Source organism: Brassica oleracea, unplaced genomic scaffold (assembly GCF_000695525.1).
Source record: "Brassica oleracea var. oleracea cultivar TO1000 unplaced genomic scaffold, BOL UnpScaffold01001, whole genome shotgun sequence".
NCBI classification, from domain to species: Eukaryota; Viridiplantae; Streptophyta; class Magnoliopsida; order Brassicales; family Brassicaceae; genus Brassica; species Brassica oleracea.
The window spans coordinates 17,675-38,659 of NW_013617580.1; the positions used below are offsets into that span (position 1 = coordinate 17,675).

Here is a 20,985-nt window from a genome sequence, read left to right on the forward strand (position 1 = left end):
ATGAGTTTGGATATAGCAAGTGTCGCCACTATAACCAAACCCGTCTTTAATAACTTGTTGTCCGAATCCAGTTCCATTTTTTCGGTGTCTTTAACTGTGACGTTAATTAAAAATAAAAGTCAGTATCACACATGCAGAGGAAGAGAGTAGTGTGTTTTGCCATTTGAATCCCCATGCATGAGATTATATCAGATTGGTTTTCTTGACTGATAATAATGTTTAAAACTTTTTTTTTTTTTGAAAAAGGGCATTCAAATTAAAAACATAGGAACATAATGTTTAAGACTGATAATAATGTTTAAGACTTTATACGAGATAATAATGTTTAAGACTTTATACGAGATAATAATGTTTAAGACTTTATACGAGATAATAATGTTTAAGACTTTATACGAGATAATAATGTTTAAGACTTTATACGAGATAATAATGTTTAAGACTTTATACGAGATAATAATGTTTAAGACTTTATACGAGATAATAATGTTTAAGACTTTATACGAGATAATAATGTTTAAGACTTTATACGAGATAATAATGTTTAAGACTTTATACGAGATAATAATGTTTAAGACTTTATACGAGATAATAATGTTTAAGACTTTATACGAGATAATAATGTTTAAGACTTTATACGAGAAAACGAGAACAATTAAGTGAAGATCGATACACAAAGCTTAGAGAAACGAAAAGCACTGTTATTGGTTCGTGTAAGAGGAGATTCCAATAAGCTTACTTTGGAGGAGTTAATCGATGAAGATGACCCAAGTTTCAGAAATTAACTTTCTCTCTTAAGATGTTATTACAAATGATTACAGCTTATATATCCAAATAATTTTAAGGGCTTGCTTTAGGTTGAATCATTTTGGAGAAGAGCAAAGCGGTTCTAAATGAAGATGGGCTGAGATGGATGAGAAATTGACACCTTTGATTTTGTTTTTGACGTTATTTATTATGTTTTTTTATTAATCTCTTCTGAATTGTCGCTTATGGTGACATTACATTACCTTTTGTAAAACTATGGGTGCATGTGCACCCTGTGTCTTGTTACTAGCCTCGTCCTTCGCCATATGTAGAATAGTTTGGACTGAAGGCATTTGTATCATTTGACTGTAGTTGTTTAGATAGTCAATCCATTCTTCTTGATTGAATGTTTTAGCAACGAAGCATCAAAGGATCCATCATAATTAACTTTAGTACGGAAGACCCACTTACCACCTAGAACATTCATCGCCAGGGTGTAAGTTACTAAGACCATCCGCAATGGTAAGACTCATTGGATTCATAGCACAAGGGCATTTCGGATTAATCTTGGATATTTTAAATTTTTAAAAAAAAATGACCATTCACGGGCCGCCACGTAGTCAATGGGACCCGTGAACAGTGTAAGGATCAATCCTTATCAAAGGATTTTAAGGATTCTTTTTTGCACAAACTCTAAAAAAGTGGGCTCCACACTCTCTAAGGATTCCTTTAAGAGCTCCCATTGTGGATGCTCTAAGAAGGAGTTTGTCCCTTTACAGGTCCACCCATGATCTTTTAAGGTCCTCTGTAACTGTTTTTGATTTAGGATAGGAGACTTTATGAGTCACTGGAACATATTCAGGATTAGGCTTTACTGTTCAGACTTTTGATCTTGTAATTGTTAGATGCCTTGTGAAACACTCTGAACCAGAAATATTAAAAAATATGTTAAAATTTTCAAGTAAAAATCAAGTCAATTTGTAACGAAAAACATTTGGGGGTGTATTGAATTAAGTGTTTTAGGAGATTTTGGAGTGTTTTAATCTTGATGGGATTTTGGTGAGTTTTGAAGTTGTTTGAGTGATTTTAATAAAAGTTTAAAAATAAAAATAAAGTTTATAGGTGATTTGGTAAGATATTTTCTGAAGTTTTTAAAATTGTCTAGGTGACTTAACTGAAATGTTAATATTTAACACGATAGACTCTAGGCATTGAAGCCCAATGTCCGTGCAAGTTCCACAATATACGTCACCTGAAAAACCATTTGAAATTAAACAGTGTGAATTGAGCAACTAAAACTAGAAAAATAAAATGCTTGGGGAAGTAAAAGTATGTGGCCACCAATATCAGAATCCTGACCAAGCTCCATGTTTTCACCACGTATCAAAAGTAAATTACTTTTCTGCAGTCTGGTAGCTAATATGTCTGATGTCTCGAGTTTTAACCCGATTATCTAACTGCAAGTGCACAGTAAAGTACGCAGTAGTAATACGGGATCGAATCCACAGGGACCGATGATCACACGTAGAGTTGCAGACAAGTTAATAGCTACAGCGAATCAAAATATATTTTTGATGGTTTTTATTTAATTTTCTCTAGTGTCACAAAGCATAAACAAGCATATAAAAAGATGATTTAAACGATTTGAAAACTATTTTAAAACAAACGTTGGGCATTGGGAATTCTCAGGAATTTCTTTTTAATCAAGATACAATTAATGGAAGACACAGGGATATATTAAGAACCGTCTAGAACTCAAACACGATATTAGAATTAACCTACTTCCGTAGCGCTAATTCTCTATGTTATAGAAATCTCCACACTAACTTCCGCTGAGTTTCAATTTCTAAACAAGCATTAAGAACAGGTTCAATATGTTCACAAAGCGCAATAACATCAACTTCCGAGGGTTAAGGACACTTTGCTCATCTAAAGTATTTTCGGAAGTTCAAACAATCACTTTCGGTGCATCAAACAATCTAATATCATGAACTAAGTGATCAATTCAGTTCAAGCAGTAAGAAATCCATTAGATGAAGAACCAAAACGTAATCCCTTAGTCTACACACGTTTTATGAATCAAAACATCAAGAAATCCCCTATGAGAACCCCTAAACCCAACTAGATGACTACTCACACATAACTAAGCAAGAACAAAACGATTTTGATGAAGAAAACATGATAAGATTGTATTAAAACAGAGTAAAGGTTCAGAAGATCTTCTCCAAATGGTTTTGAGATGAACTCCTTTACAAATCTTCACAAATCACACAAAACAAGTTACAAAACTCTCAAATCTCTCTCAAGAACTTGTAAATCTCCTTCTTGGTCGCCCCTGGTCTTTTCTGAGTCTCAAAGGTCCAGAGCTTTTTCGGAATTATTGAGGGGAGTGGGTAAAAAGGAGTGAAAAGCTCGTTGGTGCGTGTGGAGCCCGTAGAGCGTGGGATCGGTCGATCAACATGGACCGGATCGGTCGATCTAGGGCATGAAGGCGTGGGATCGGTCGATCCACGTTGTCCGGATCGGTCGATCTGTGGCTCTGTGCGATCAATACTTCATTCGGTCCATTGTTCGGTCCATCTTGCTTCTGATAAATCCCGAATGCGTTCTTTTCTTTCAAGCTATCTAGTAACCTGCATATTACACTTAAGAACACCAAAACGCATCAAATAGACCAAAACATTAATTAAAACCGACCATTTAATTGCTCCAAAACGAGTTTAAAACCGTTAAAAACACGGAATATCAACTCCCCCAGACTTGAATCTTTGCTTGTCCTCAAGTAAATCTGTAAAGCAACTGACACAGAGTCTGATCCTTTCACATATCTCACATCTCTGGAGGGATGCCATAGCGGTGAAGTCACATGATTTATTGTTGAAGGTCAGCGACTACACTCTGGGTCTGTTGATAAAACAATAAAAGTGTGGGATCTGAATACGTGGAATGTACAATGACTCTTAGAGCATCTTTATCCATAGAAACACTAATGAGTTTCTTAATGATTATTTAATTATATAAGTGTAGTTGGTGGACTCAAGAAATCTAGGTAAGAAACTGTTCGATTTTGTGCCTCCAATGGTAGTTTCTTAACAACGGGTTCTTAGATAAAATGTATTTATTAAATAAAACATATTACAAGATAACATTTTCAACATAGGATTTAAAATAAAAACATAAAAACAAAGATTACTAGAATAAACGAGAATAATTTGAAAAAAACATCGTAGCTCAGTTGATATCTTCATCACGTCCAAATTTACGCCATATATGTTCAACCAAATCAGCTTTCAGTCGTTGATGCATTTGTTTATCACGAATTCGAGTTCGAACATCCATCATATTGGCGATATTTGAAGGCATGTCTGTAGAATACATGAGATCAATATGTGAACTTCCGGGGTCTTCTCCTTGTTGGAACTCTGATACATTAAACTGAGTGTATCCATCTCGTTCGTCTTCTACTATCATATTATGGAGTATGATACATGCTCTCATAATATTCCCGATTTTGACTTTATCCCAAAAAAGTGTCGGATTCTTAACAATGGCAAAACGAGCTTGCAAGACTCCAAAAGCACGCTCGACATCTTTTCGGGCAGCTTCTTGACGTTGGGCAAATAAAACTGCTTTCGGGCCTTGTGGTATTTGAGTGGATTGGATAAAAGTTGCCCATTTCGGGTAAATACCATCGGTGAGATAGTAAGCCAAGTGATACTCTCTTCCATTGACGGAGTAAGTGACTTGCAGAGCTTGATAGTTTATTATGTCATCAAAAACAGGTGAGCGATCAAGAACATTGATATCATTTAAGGTACCTGGAGGTCCAAAAAATGCATGTCATATCCATAGATCATATGAAGCAACCGCCTCAAAAACGATGGTTGGTTTACCCGAACCACGGGAATATTGCCCTTTCCAAGCGGTGGGACAATTCTTCTACTCCCAAAGCATACAATCGATGCTTCCTATCATCCCGGGAAATCCACGCTGCTCACCAATATCAAGCAGACGTTGAAGATCAGCGGGTGTTGGTCTTCTTAGGTACTCATCACCGAATAAATTTATTATTCCTGCCACAAACTTTTCCACACAGGCCCGAGTTGTAGTTTCACCGAGCAGGAGGTATTCGTCGACCGTATCAGCCGCGGTACCATATGCCAAGACACGAATAGCTGCGGTACACTTTTGGAGTGCAGAGAGCCCAAGCCTTCCAAGACCATCTTTCTTTTGGCGAAAGAAGTGAACTTCGTTGAAGAGTCGATCAACAATGTGCATGAACAATCTCTTGTTCATTCTAAATCGGCGTCGGAAAAAATTTTCAGGATACGTTGGAGTATCACTGAAATAATCATTCCATAAACGTAGATGGCCTGCTTCACGGTTTCTTTCGATATAAACTCGTTTTTTCCTTTCCAGCCTCTCCTCTTCTTGACCACCATGAGCAATGATAAGATTCTCGAACGTTTGATCAAAACGTTGATCAAAATATTGATAAAAAAATTGATCAAACTCATCATAATAATTATGAGAAGAGGATGCCATGCATACGGTGGAACCTGCAACAAAAACATTTACTATAACATATTTTCTCAAGAGTATAAAATTATTAACTATAAACATATTGTTTGCCTTCTCGCTTCATCTTAGTATTAAAATTATTAACAGAACACATTAGTTAAACTTTGATTGCCTCCTCCGTTAGATTGATGAGACTTTTGAAATTGTGAAACTTCGAAATTATAAAAATAGGAGAAGTAGTTGACAAAAAAGATTGTAAAAGGTGCTTGTGACACAAGGAATAGTTTAAAGTCTACAAAAATAATTAGGTTAGTTGTTTTCATCTATACCTTAATCTTATACGCACCACCTAATTTACTAGTAAGAACATATATAGCTTTCAGTCATTCGAGCATGATTATGATGTGAAAAGGGATATAAATGGTTCAAGTTACCTCTTGTAGGGATGCAAGCAACTGAAAAGTGCAGTACTGATGAGATGCAGATATAGATGACTCAAGTTACATCCATCCACACTTGCATAGTATCTGGTTGTTTTGGAGATTTAGATCAATGAAGAGTGTTGTAGTGATGAGATTTTGGTTATTATTTGAGACTGAGATTGTAAAGAGTAGGAATAATATGAGAAGGAGATATGCACACAAATTATTTTACACACCATCTGCTTTTAAAGACAATCCGTGACACAACAACAGACACAACATGACTTCACACAATTTCCGTGACACAATAAGACAAGAACACACTGACACTAGAAAACAACAGACAGTAGAATGCGTGACACAATAAAACAACAGACACTATAATCCGTGTCACAACAGAACACAAGAACAGGAGATCACAGATGCTCCCAAGCCACGTACTGACACACAGATGCTCCCACGCTACTCTGACCCGCCTGAAACCAAAGAACAGAAACATACCATAAATATCTTCACAACACCACACAAGAACAACACAAGAACTCTAATTACCTAACATTTCTCCAATGAGATCAAACCGAAGGTAACAGAACACAAGAACAACACAAGAACTCTAATTACCTAACATTTCTCCAATTAGCTTCATCTTTAAAGCTTCTTCAAATTAAGATAATGGCTCTTTTTTGGCAATGAGAGTGTCTAGCAGATCCATCTTCTTGAGTTTCTCTTTCGAGGCCAAGTATTTCTCCTTAATTGTCCACAGTCTTTGAAACTCAGAGAGATCTTCATTGGTACGCTTAGCACTTCCTCGTTTCGACGCCTTAACACCAGGAGGACGTGGCTCACCTTGATTTGCTTGAGAGCTTGAAGATTGAACACCATCGTCACACTTTCTCTTCTTAGCGGTTCCACCCATCTTACAAGTAGAAACTTCACACCATTTTTGGTCGTAGCGTAGCTCCTCCCACGCATGTTGGAGGGTAAAATTCACCTTATAATCGTTGTAGAAGATCTCGTGTGCTGCCTTTACGACATCATTCTCATTCTGACCAGACGTTTTAAGCCTTGTTACAGCGTCATAGGATCCAGCAAATTTGCAGACAAGATCATTTATCTTCTGCCACCTTTGTTTACACTGGATTGCCCCTCGCTTGTCACCTCTTTCAACCTTCGGACTAGCTGCGAAGTAAGTAGCTACTCGTTTCCAGAAAAAAACTTGCTTTTTGCTCATTGCTTACAACTGGATCCTTGCTCTTGTTTAGCCATGCGCTAATGAGCACTGCATCTTCTGTGGGAGTCCATTTCTTCCTTTCTTTGCGCTCTGTAGTAGTCTCTTCACTGAGGCTTGAAGTCTCAGTACATTGCGTACTAGAGACAGGGAGTTGTGAAAAACTATCAGGAAGAAAGGGTTGAGGATTGTAATAACAATCTTGTTGACTGTTCAAAAGGTCCACAAAATTACTAGAATCCATGGAAAGAAAGAAGAAGAAGAAATGTGTTTGCAGAAATGATACATGAAGAAGAAGGAACGTGTTTAGAACATGTGTTTAGAAGATGGAAAGAAGGAGCTACATCACTGTGTTTAATAGATGAAAGGAGAAGAAGAACGTGATAGATAGGTGTCTTTAATTGCCTTAACTATGTGAGTTGAGTTAAACTGAAATGAGGTGACATGTATCTACGATATTAATTACTCAGCAGACAGTCCTAATCTAATACTCAAGCAAGCTAACTCTAACCAGTAACTACCACCTAACTCTAACCACAATTCATCACACACATTCATCACAATCAACTACTATCCATACTAAAGAAATAAAGAAAAAATCAAGACAATTGAATCAAGGGAAGAGAAGTGCAGTGTATGTACCATCACCAGCTACCTTGACAAGACTGGCAACCACGTTCTTGACTTTAGGAGCACCCCAGCTGTGCTCGATCACAAGATTACGTCCCTGCAAAGACAACATAAACAATTCAGACCAAACTGGAAATTGAGTTAATAGGAAATAAAACAAGAAGACATGAAGACACAACTTAAAAGGATTACCTTGATCTCTTAAGACATCAAGCAGTAAGAAGGATCCTTTGATGTCGACGTCTAACTGATCCTCCTCCTTAACAACAACACCTTCCTTCTTTACAACATCTCGATATGGATTGACTTTAGAGGAATCTACAACAACATGGAAAGCGTATGACTTTCACTAACCAAATCGATTAACAAACAAAAACAATCAAAACCTAAACCCTGAATCAGTTATAAAGCAAATGAAAGAGATTATATCAAAGGCTGGATCGATTCATTGTTAATCACTATCGGAAAAAATAAGTGAATAAAACCAAGGAAGAGAGTTCTCACCTAGCTTTGGAGGCGAGATAAGAAACGAAACGACTCATGGTTGTGACTGAGGAGGAAGAAGACGATCGCTAAGGAAGAGATAGTGGATGACTCTGATCTTCCAAGAATCGACAAACGCTGGCTCAGATCCTCCACAAATGGAAACCAATTCGGCAAACAAGTCTCCAGACGGACACAATTTCGATCCGCCACAAACGCCTTCGTCGATTTCGACGGAGAATCGGTGAGAGAAGTAGAAAGGATTTTGGACGGAGAAAATGAGAAAGAAGAAGAAAAGAGAGATAAAAATAAAACAAAACAAAAATTTAATCTGAAGTTTGTTATAATGCTGAAACGTGTTCTTTTTTTTCCCTTAAAGATCGGTCACAAAGAGCGCAGATAAAAGATCGGTTTTGGTTTTTTATTTTGTTTTTGATTTAATTAAATGCTCTAATTAGTTAAAAAAAACCCTTTCAGAACCCCGAATAATGCTGCTCTTAGGCACATACCGACACGATCACCTCCCTCCTATGTTGGGATCAGTATCTCATATAGTCATATCGTCATCGTTGGATGAAACCATCAAAATCTGGGTTTATTTTGAAAATGGCAGCATTGTTATTGAACTGAATATACCATAATCGACGACGAGGCTACTTTGAGTCGGTGAGAGGATGGAACCAGGCTGGCGACTAGCCTCGTAGAGCACGAGGGAATGAGTATCAGCGAAGTAGAGATAAGAAAAGCTGAAATCTTTGGATTAGGCTCGTTGGTGGCGCTTTGAACGGAAGGAAGAGGTGGCTCGGTGTGGAGGGGAGAGCAAGAGGTGGGGTTGATGAGGAGAAGAGAGTGGTGGCTAGGTGAGGAGGAGAGAGGAAGAGGTGATGTAGAGAAGAGACTGGTGGCTGGGTAAGGAAGAACATCAAAACCAGAGCACACTGATATGAAAATCTCGACTTTTATGTGTTTATACATATTTTCAGAATATATTAATTTATTTATTTTAAAGTCTCTTTAAATACCATCGATGGTGATGTGATTTTATACGAAGGATTTTTAACCAAAAATGAATGTCAACTCTTCTAAAATCATGTAAAATCATTGAGATTATCTCCAATCCTAAACTGACCCCCACCAAAACTTTATTAACTGTGACAATTATTTTGTAGCCTAAACACCACGGTATGGAGTAAAATCATTGAGATTCTCCAATTATAGACTGACACCCACCAAGACTTTTCTGATCCGGTATGCGTTCCAAGCAACAGTACTAAATGGAGCAAGCCAATTCACGTCGTCACGGAGAGCAACCATGACATGTCAGTTTTTTTTTTTTTTTTTTGAAAAGATGACATGTCAGTTTCCTGATAAAATTTGTGGAGAAAACAGTTAGACTCAGGCTACTATCGGTTCAAGGGATGGGTCATAAACATCTTGAAGAGGGACTCACTACTTGGTTTGGGATATTACAAGACCCAGCTCAAACTTAAAAGAACCCGGCAATTCTTCAATTGTTTACTTAGACTAAATACTTTGATTCTTTAAACAATTTAAGAAACAGATGTACATGATGTAATAAAAGTTTTGACTGAATGAATTTAAAAAAAGTAAGTTGAGTGGTATTTATTTCTAGGTTTTCTCAATTGTTATAATTTTAACATATGGTATATATTTTCCAAAATCAACATGTGTAAATCCAGTATCGTACTTTTATTATTACATGTATTTCATTACAAAACAAAAATAGTTGTAGAATAACAGTGTGATTTACTCCCGAGGATAGTATTCAAACTTGTAAATTTTAGGGAGAATTGCTAAAACCAACTCAAATATTAATGCCAAACCTAAAAGTGTATCTCACTTTTAGTCAAATGCAAAACCAACCTAAATGAGTGATAAAAATATTATTTAACCCTTATGACCAAACAAAAAAAACAGAAATGTATTTTAGGCCTTTGTCATTTGTAAGTCTACACGTAATACAAAAAAGTCTATATATATGTACACTTTCTAAAATGTCTACTGTGTAGACTTATGCTATAGTCTACATTGTAATTTGATCTAATAATTTAATTTAAAAAATGTATAAAATTAATTTTTATGAAATTTTTAATTAATATTATCAATGCAAGAGTTAATATGAGGTTTATAAATTAAAATTTTATATAGCTGAACAATTTAAAAGAATATATATTGATTTGGTAACCATGTGTTAGCCAATGTTTATGGTTTAGCAACAAAATGTTCTAACATGTTATGTTTTAAGGGTTAGATTTTAGATTGAGATTTTTTTTATTGATGTTAATTTTCATATTAGTGTTAATTAGTTTATATTTTGTATATTTAGTACAATAATTAAGAATTCTTTTTATTATCAAGCAAATATTTAAGATTTGAGTTTTGTGGTTTAGGGTTTGGTAAACTTACAGTGAAGTCTACTTCACTGTAGACGTTCTTCAACGTCTACTTTAATTGGTGTTTACAAAAATTATTATTTTAAATTAAATTTATTTTTTTATGAATAAAATGTGTAATTGTATATTATAACTACTAAAAATAAATAATTTTTTTTAGTAATTCATATATTAAAATTATTAAAGAAATAAAAAGTAAAAAAAAAAATCTCTGTCGACTTACAAAAATGTCTACTCACTAATAACAATTGAATCTAGTCATTTAACCAATAAATAAATAATTCTTTTTTTTAAATCATGTTTAATAATTATAAACCAATAAAAATAAAAATAACAAAAAAATATATTGTTGTAGACTTATTTAGAAGTCTACCTAAGAGCATCTCTAATGTACATCTCTATATTTTTCTTTAAAATAGAAATCTCTATTATAGAGGTAAAAATGCTCCAATGTATGTCTATATAATAGAGTTCATCTATTTTAGAGTAAAATATAGAGGAAAGTTACTTTTTGCCTCTATATTTAGAAGTGAAAATAACATATCTTTATATTTTCTCCTATAAACAGAAAAACTCTATTATACATGCATATATTAGAGCATTTTCACCTATATAATAGAGTTTCTCTATTTTAGAGGAAAATATAGAGATAAAAATAGAGGTGGGTTAGAGATGGTGTAAGCGAAGCAATTTAGCCTAACCAGATTTTAACCCAAATTAAATTTGTCCAAAAAAAAACAAAAAAAAATGTTTTAAACTAACCTGTAAAGTTGTCCAACATAAATACAGTTTTATTTGGTAAAAAAAAAAAACAGAAACCCTAGGCGCCGTTGTCTCTCTTTCTCTCTCGCTAATGGGCGATTTCCGGTGATTTCTGGACGCCATTTCCGCTGCTTTCCGATGGTTTATTTACGCCGGTGGTTTCTTTACTCCGGTATTTTCTAAACTGGTCGTCGTTGTTGTCAGTTTCGTCATTGTAGTTAGTTTGTTAAGTAACCTTTTGTTTTTCTTTGTTTCTGATCTGAGCCGGCGAGCGGATGCATCTGCTCTCATTCATCTCTCTGCTTCGGATCCGTCTCAGGGATTTTTTTTTTCTGAAAGTCAGATTCTTTGTTATGTTGGTTGTTTTTGTTCATGGGTCTTGTCAAAGCTTTGATTTTTTTGTCCAAAGATCTATGCTTTATTCGTTAATTGATCTGGATGATCCACGTACTGATTGGTCGAAAGCTCTTTCTGTGTGTTTTCTTGTTGGGTTTTGTCTTGATAACATTCCTTATCTAAAACTACTTCCTTTTTTGTTACAGGGAGCGTGCAAAGCGCGATGCATCTGTTCCGGATGCTCCTGTTCGAGCTGAATTTTTTTCCCAAAGGTACTTTTTGTGTGTGTTCTATGGGGTTTGCTTTGAATGTTTCTTCATGGTATCAAAAGGATTCTTTGATTTATCTGCTGCATAAGAGTTATTTTTTAGCTAGGATCTTGCCTAATTGTTCATGGATATTTATTTTGGCAGTGTCTCTGTAGAATCCGTGAGCTAATACTCAGAGAACTGGGATTTAGAGACATTTTCGAGAAAGTTAAGGTGTGATTTCTTTGTCAATAAAGTTGTACGTCTGAAATGGTTCTGCTACTTTCTTTATAAAGGTGCTAAAACTGGTTTTCCTTTTTATGCAGCATTGTCACTAAGCTTACAAGAGAAGATAGGAAGGAGCTCTACTCCAACTTTGGTCTCCTGTAAGCATTTTAGAACCAATTCAATCAATGGTTGCATAGAACTCTTAAGTTGTTTTCCTCACAATCGTTTTGATCTTTTTGCTTCTGCATCTATCCATATGGCCACATGGAGCTTGCTATATGTGAAGACATAGACCAGGTAAATATTTAGCTGATACTATACATTTTTATAACACTTCCTTTGTTTGGAATTTTCCGTCAAACATTTTGTGGTGATTGGGAAGTTTCTGCAGGTAGTTTTAGTTCCATATTTGCTTGTATGCTTCTCTGTTAATGGGTTTGAGAACACAAACCGTATTGCTTTTTTTGTCAGGTGAAATTGATAATGTAAAAGTCCATCCTAAGTTTTTTGCATTCTAACGCAACAAATCACAAATGGCCCTTGGAGTTTTTGCATCCTATTTTTTTTGCTGCATCCTTACAGAGTTTGTGAGACGTACATGTATAGAATTGTTGTAATGCTTCCGATATATTATGTGCTTCATTTTGTAAAATGCCCACTCTGTAACGTACCTCAAATTGATTTTTTACTCTTTATTTAAATGCATGCCACTTAAGTCACTGTCATCTACTTGTTATGTGCATATCTTGTTTCATCAATTTGGGCAAAACTTGTTTGTTCGACTGTTAATAGACATGTGTTGTAGTGATCTTAGAGATCTTTTAACATAATTTCAACAAATAACACGATTTAATATAACTTCAAAGCAATATAAAAAGGTTAGGACATAAATAAAGAAGGAACATTTTCCTTCCTTATTGAACCATTCTTTGTAAAATAAAATTATAGAAGTAGATTGTCACGGAAGTCTACATAATAGTTAAAAATATATCTAAACAAAAAAGTTGATAATTTCATAATTATAACCTATCTACTTTTGAAATTCGTTCAACACCACTATAATTCATTAATGCATACTTTAAAGTTTTAAACCAATAAAATCACAAAATATGATGAATAATACACAAATGCATTTTTAATAAAATTTTGACGAAATACTTTAAATACACTCTACAGTTTTAGACTGTCAAAGAAGTCTACATTTATTAGCTAACAACATAGTTAAACCAAAAATTTGATAGTTGTATAATTATAGCAGATTATCTTTTGAAACTCGTTCAAGACCATTATGATTAACTAACACACACTGTCGAACAATAAAATCTTGAAAAAACTTAATGAATAATACACAAATTCGCTTTTTATAGATTTTTTTTATATAGACTTCATATTCAGTCTACAAAATAATAGACTTTCTTTTCAGTTTACGTATGTAGACGAACATGTAGATCTACTATTTGGATTAGTTTTTGCAATTGCAAATTTTACGGGTTATTTTTTATATTTGAAAAAAGTTGTGATTTTATACAAGTAGATTTCCATTTCCGTCTACACTTTAAAAATGTTAGTTTTTGCAATTGACCAGAATTCACCCAGGATTTGACTTTCAGAAGTAAACTTCATATGTAGTCTACATGTTTGAATTTTTTTGAAAGATGTTAGTTTTGCAATTGACCAAGTTTGACTTTCTACTAATAGATTGAAATGAATGTCTACGGGTGTGTAAACTTCTCATAAAGTCTACTCTCAAATCCAACGGGTTAGTTTTGCATTCGACCAAAATAAAAATGTAGACTTTACACGCAGTCTATATTTTCTTTCTAAGATAAGAAGACTGCATATGAAGTCTACAGCTTACTAATTTTTTATTAATTTTTAAATTTTTTTGTCAAACACAAAACAAACCTATTCAACGAAGTCAAAGTTTCGGTCAAATGCAAAACTGACCTTTTGTAGACTTCTCGGACAGTCTACATTTAGTAGATATCCGATGAAGTTTACTTTGAAAAGTCAAAAGTTCGGTCAAATGCAAAACTAACCTCTTTTACGTAGACGTTTTGGTAAGTCTACCTAAAATTTTGTTTTTGTTGTCAAAGGTAAAGACAAAGACTGTTGGGAAAGTCTGCGTTACAAAAAAAAATCGTTTGGTCAATTGCAAAACTCACTTGTGCGTTGACAAGTAGACTGCATCGTACGTCTACATAAAGGCGTACGTCTACATAAAGGCGTAGACATATAAAACAGTCTACTATCGCGACACAAATCTGAAAAATGAAGAAAATCATGTAAATAGTTACATTTTTCCGGTGTAAAGCTCGTTTCCAATCTTTTCAACCATCCAAACTCCAAATATGAGCAAAACGAGGCATTTTTACGATTCACTAATGAGGAAATTCGAAAATATGAAGTTTGTGATTATGGAAATGAAAGTTATGAGAGTTTTTTAGATGGAAATGTAGAGGTAGTGAGAGAAAATGAAGATTTGTTGGTTTAGAATGAGAAAAAAGTGGTTGAAAATTGAATTCTAGAGCTTTAAGAGCTCTTCACGGTGGTTGGAAAAATTGATGATGATGATGACATTATTGTAAATAAGAAAAAATATTTAGGATGTATTTGGTTTTTTGTTAATTTCGAAATTAATAAAAAATTAAATTATAATGACAATTTTGTAAATAATTCAAAAACATAGGAATAATATGAAAAATTCATTGATGAATAGTAATGACAAAAAAAAGAGTTGGTTTTAGGTTTGACTTGAAAAAATGGGTTGTTTTTTAAAAACACCCTTAATCTTATGTATAACATAAATGAGTTATATATAAAATAATTGTCACAATTTACGAATTTTAGTAAACTTAAAGCATAGTGTTTGTGGAATTTGAATCCTAATTAAAATCTTGTAGGCGTAGGACATTATGAGCTAATTAACACAGAACTTATTCTGAAATATGAATTAACCGGCCGTCAGATAATTTCAAGTATTTAATTTGTAGAACTTTACGTAGAGAAGAACGTCGCAGTAAGTGGGATTCACATGCATGCTGGACGAGGAGGATATCTTCAATATGTTACGCACTTTGTTACGTCTGTTGGATTTGTTCGTCAATATTTTGACGTCCTCGTTAGTGGCGCATTGCTCACGTAGTCACATATAACAAAAGATATTATGAAAGGTTAAACCATTTTGAGTAATCTTAGGTGAAGCCAACGACCAAGCACATAGCATCATATTTTTTGGGGAAAAAAGGGCTCATACATAGCATCATTTTCCAAGATACATTCCAAAACACTAAATTGGGTGTGCTTTCATCTCTAATAGAACCATGAACGGATCCAATTAGTACAAATTAAAAGCACTAATGTAAAATTAGTACTAATTTCTCAGGGAAAAAGACAAAATAGCATGGGGCACATGTCCCACTCACCTCTCACGTGCGTCCGTCCCTGAATAGAACTCCAAAAATTATATTATTTCACTAAATTTGGTTAGTTTTGTTGCACAAAATTCATCACACCAAAAATTAAACTAATTATTTTATTATTTTTCATTTATTTATAGTTATGTTAATATTATTAATTAATTTAAACTTAGTTCAAATAAATATCATATTATTTTTATTTTATATTTGTATTTTCTCATTAAAAATATTATTTTATTTCTATTTTAATTAATAATATAATCAATTACCAGTTATATCAAGGGGATTTACCAAATATGACTCAAAACTTGATTTTGATTGCAAAAGTATACCCAAATTTGAATCAAATACAAAAGTAACTCAAAAGTCTTGTGAAATTACAGTCAGCCCCTTGTGACCAAACAAAAAAACAGAACTTATTTTTACGAATATATCTCCGCTAAGTTTTCTCGACGATGTCCATAAAAGTCGTCTGGTATAGTTGATCTTAAAAATAATTTATAAATTTTGTAAAGTATTTTGATAAGCGAAAAATTAAAATAATGTAATTATAAACAATTTTAACTGATATAAATTAAGATATAATAAAATTGAATTATTTTCAACATATATGAGTGAAAGTAGTGAATCATGATATTCTTAGGTATAGGGTTTCACAACATATGTTGTAGTATTGTATGTATTCTTAGGGTTAGATTTTGGAAATTTTAAATGTTTTTTTGAAAAATTAATTTTTTATCTACATGTGATTATTTATGTGTATAGTAAACACTTTTTAAGTTAAATTTGATTTTATGAAATGTTTAGTAAGTTAATTTAGTTTAGGGGTTATGTTTAGGGTCTAGACGACTAACATGTAAGTCATCTGGGAAGGCTTCTAACTCCCGCTAAAAATATTTTAGTTTCCCGCTAAAAATATTGAAGTCTTCTGGGCGACTTACAAGTAAGTCGTCTAGTAAGTCTTCTGATCGAAAATATTTAACCTTAATGAAACTTTTGTCTCCATATATAAATTTTTTTTACACATTCTCTCTCCTCCTCTCAAATGGCTGCAACAAAAATGGTATGTTCCTCATTCTAAAACTCTCTAAACTCTCTCTAATCTGTTTGAACTTATAAACACCAAACTTTATATCAATTTATTATTTTTGTCTCATGTCTTTTTAACTAGTTTATCTTGTTTTGCAGGTTTTTCATCACATGGTACTCATCTTCCACTCATTTAAAGATAGATTTATTAATTTTAGATATGTATTTTTGTGTGTTCTATAAAGGTAGATCTATCTAATATTCCAGTCATTTTTTTTGTTTTTAAGCCATTTGAACGTTTTTGGAGATGCAGGTTTTTCAGATCTGGATTTGGATATGCAGGGTTTACAGATCTGGAAGACTTCTGGGCTAGAAGACTTTCAGACGACTTCCAAGAAGTCTTCCAGACGAATTCCAGGAAGTCTTCCAGACGACTTCCAGGAAGTCTTCCAGACGACTTCCAGGAACTCTTCTGACAGAGTCTTCTCTCATGTCTCCTTTTCATAATTGATCTGAGCGTTTTGGTAAGTTCTTATGTTGATTTTTCTTCATTTGGTAACCTCCTGTTGCATAAAATTCATATTTTTCCCCCAAACTAAAACTCTCCAAACCCACTCTAATCTCTTTGACTTGAAAAGACTAAACTTTATATGAATTTTTCATTTTTTCACATGTCTTTCTCACTAATCTATCTTTTTTTTGCAGGTTTTAATAAGATGGTTCTCATCTTCTACATGGATATGTATGTGTGTTCTATAAAAGTATGTCTATCTAATTTTTCACTCATTTTTTTGTTTTAAGCCATTTGAACGTTTTTTTATATGATATGCAGGTTTTTACAGATCTGGGTTTGATATACATGTTTTTCAGATCTGGATCAGACTTTGGAAGACCTATGGGAAGTCTTCTCGGAAGTCTTCTAAAATATAATGCGCCTGGAAGTCTTCCAGACGGGGTCTTCTTCCATATCAAGTGGAGTCTAAGCTTGTCTTTGTAGAGGAATGATCTATAATAGTTTTGTTTGTGGTCTGTTTTGTGATTTGCATGTGTACTCCTTTAGTTGTGACTTTTTTCGTAAATTTGAAGAGATATTAATGAAAAAGTTTGGTAAATATGTTCATTTTCCACGACATTATCTTGCCAAAATTACTTGACATAATTGAAGTTATTGATACAACTTCAATAGCAAAACACAATAACACAAAAAATTAATCAAATTTATTACAACTAAGGGGGAAGAATTCTCAAGAAAACTTAGTCAAATTCACAAAAGATAAAACATTACATAAGTTCAAAGCTAGAACACTTTCATTCGATACATAAGTAAAAAGTATATCTTATGATCTGAAAAAACACATTAAACCATGTTACGTGATATTCGTGAAGTTACTTAACACTTTTGAAAATTAAATAAATATATCTCAAAGTTACATAACAAATTTACAAAAACTAACGTAGAAGACTTCCACGGAAGTCTTCTGAATTAGCTAGAAACTTTACTAAGCATAAATGTTGGTAACCTTATAAATATCACCAATTAAGTTATAAATTTCATTGACTAGCCCCAATATTGACTAATATACATGAATTAACAAAAAAAAAAATTAAAAAGTCTTTATATTTTTAGAGAAAATGAAAGTTTATTAAACATTGATGCAGACGACTTCCACAGAGGTCGTCTGGTAGACTTCTATTTTTTTCTAGACGACTTACACGGAAGTCGTCTGTCCGATGACTTACATGGAAGTCGTCCAAGATACGCAAGGTTTGACCAGAATCTCGGAATAATATCATGGACGACTTTCGTGGAAGTCGTCTGATGGACGACTTCCGTATAAGTCGTCTAGACAAAAATAATTTTTTTTGTTTTATTTTTCAATTGCAAAACTAACCTGAGACGACTTACATGGAAGTCGTCTAGGTATAACAAAATATTGATTTTTTAATTTTCTACTGGACGACTTACAGGAAAAGTCAAATTTTTGACACAATCCGGTCAAATGCAAAACTAACCTGTTTACCTTAGACGACTTACATAGAAGTTGTCTCGATTTATTTTTTAACAAACAAAGATGGACGAATTCCATGTAAGTCGTCTAGAAAAACACATTTAAAAGTCAATTGCAAAATTAACCTCTGCATTGACCAGAATACTTACATGTAAGTCGTCTAAAGCCAGACGACTTACCCGGAAGTCGTCTGGACGAACAGATCTGGAAAAAACTAATTTCATAGTTTCAACCAGTAAGATAACTTGCTTAGCACACAAAAGTCTTCTCCAAGCACCTAGAATCTCAAACAAAAGTGACCCACCAAGAATCGTAAGCTTCAATGGCTCTATAAACCATAAAAATTTTAGAATCGAAATCTTGGATTTTTTTTTGGATGAATATTGAGAGAAAGTAAAGAAATGTTGTTTTTGGTTCATAAGAATTGAGAAAGAAAGAGTGTAAATCGATTTTTATATGCATTAAGAGCTTCAAATTGGTTGTTCATGGTGGTTGGTGTATTGAGGGTAATGACAATATTGTGAATACTTGAGGAAGATGAGGGTGATAGAGTAAAATATGCATTTTCAAAAAAAAAAAAAAGTGATGGCATTTTCGTGAATAATCTGAACTTTGGGGGTGAAAGAGGCAAGTCAAAGTTTCAAAAAAAATATGGGTTAGTTTTGTGTTTGACTTCAAGTTTTGAGTCATATTTGCAAAAAGTCCTTATATCAAATTGTAATAAAAAAACAATATACTGTGATTTTAATGTTTTCTAAAAAATTTAATGTGGTAAAATGTTAGAAAAATAAAAAATAAAATAATCAACTAAAATAATGAATATGTTAGAAATATAAAAAATAAAAATTATAAGAAATGGTGTTGTGATTGGAGATAAATAAAAAAATTAAGCACCAAAACATCAAATTCCGTGTTACAGTTAAAATGTTTTTTTTAAGAAAGTGGTCAATTATTAGAGCTCTCTAATATCTTATGGTATTTTATGTTTTATCTTAAAGTGGTTTTATTAGGTTTTAAAATATAACTAATAAAACAAAATGTATTTTATTTTTTGTAATATATAATTGTGATGAAGAAACAACTATATATTACATAAAATAAATATTTAATATTAAAATCATATGAAATATTGTGTTCATGAACGGCTTAGTATGTATAAGGAATGGTTAAAGCGAATACTCCGAACCTACTCCAAATATTGAAAATTTTAATATTTAAATATTTAATTTAGATTTAAAAAGTCTTATAAAAAATACTAATATAAAGTATTTTAATCAAAATACAAATTAGTTAGTTAGTTAGTTTATTTTTTTTAGATTTTTGATATTGTTTTAAATAATATTTCTTAATATTAAAACTATAATTATAGTGTATACAAAATTTTGTTGTCCAAGGACCCTAGATGATACTGAGTCTCTGTCCTGGTCGTGTATGTATATATATAAATTTATACAATATATGCAGAATTTATAATATCAAAGGATGAAAAAATATTTAGCAATAAAAGATAAAAAAAATAGTGAAAACAGCAGCAAAATATAATTACATATATATTATGCAAAATCCATAGATTATACAAAAACTAAGTATAATAGTACAAATAAATATGTAAAAGTTATTACCCTGTAACCAGTTGAATAAATTATAATAGAATAAGACCCTAAATTATAATGCGAGAGAGGGGTCTCAACTCTCAAGCCATTGTCTCTTTCTCAAATGTCAACACCTTAGAGCATATTTATTGTATGTCACTTAAGTTGGGTATTTTAACGTAATATAAAATATAGTCTCTTAACTTTTAACTAAAAAAACTAAGAGACATCTCTTATATCTCTTATTAAGGGACGTTTCGTAATTTTTTTAGTTAAAAGCTAAGAGACCGTATCTTATATTACGTTAAGAGATTCAACTTAAGAAAGATACAATAAACATGCTCTTAAGTAAGTCCCTGGTCATGGTCGCGACACTGCTTTCCCAGCATGCTATTATTATTGGAGAGAGTGCATCTTCTCTTATGACAGTTGGTCTTACATACGACGTCGTCAGTGCCTCAGGGAGTTAGGAGTGGGCTTGTATGGGCTTCCCGAACAATAACCAATAGAAAATAGAAAAAAATACTTTTAAGAGGAAACAAATCTCTACCAAAAAACAATTAAACATACCTTCAAACATTTCAGCGCGTAGGTGTTCGTTGATCTCCTTCTAGCCTCTACTGGTACCAGATTCTCCCCTTCATCGTTTTCACCGAATCATGTTTGTTTGTTTCACCGATTATTGCGTCTTTAATTGGCTTGGTTCCTGGGTGGATCTATAGTGTTATTGCCCTTTGATCTGATCCATGCACATCTCTTTTATCTTTGGTCTGATCCATGCACATCTCTTATGGTTTTTGCTTCTTTCCGACTGATAAAGTTATATACGTTGCGTAGAGTTTCTCACTTTCAGTTTAGTGCATACAATTATTTACTTGTTATACATCAACACAGAACTGCGTGTTTGGATTTGTTTTGGT

The 20,985-nt window shown here is 33.1% G+C and overlaps 1 protein-coding gene across 1 annotated transcript; it reads right to left on the minus strand.

Annotated features, from left to right (window-relative positions):
• Positions 1 to 6,351: 6,351 nt before the first annotated feature.
• On the minus strand, positions 6,352 to 6,918 carry LOC106320656 (glutathione S-transferase T3-like). Its single transcript, XM_013759026.1, has one exon. It carries the CDS (start codon positions 6,916 to 6,918, stop codon positions 6,352 to 6,354), a length of 567 nt encoding a protein of 188 aa, XP_013614480.1.
• Positions 6,919 to 20,985: the final 14,067 nt, after the last annotated feature.

What these genes read in the sequence shown, in the direction of transcription:
- LOC106320656 (XM_013759026.1), bottom strand. Translation starts at nt 6,918, where the DNA reads ATGAGCAAAAAGCAAGTTTTTTTCTGGAAACGAGTAGCTACTTACTTC.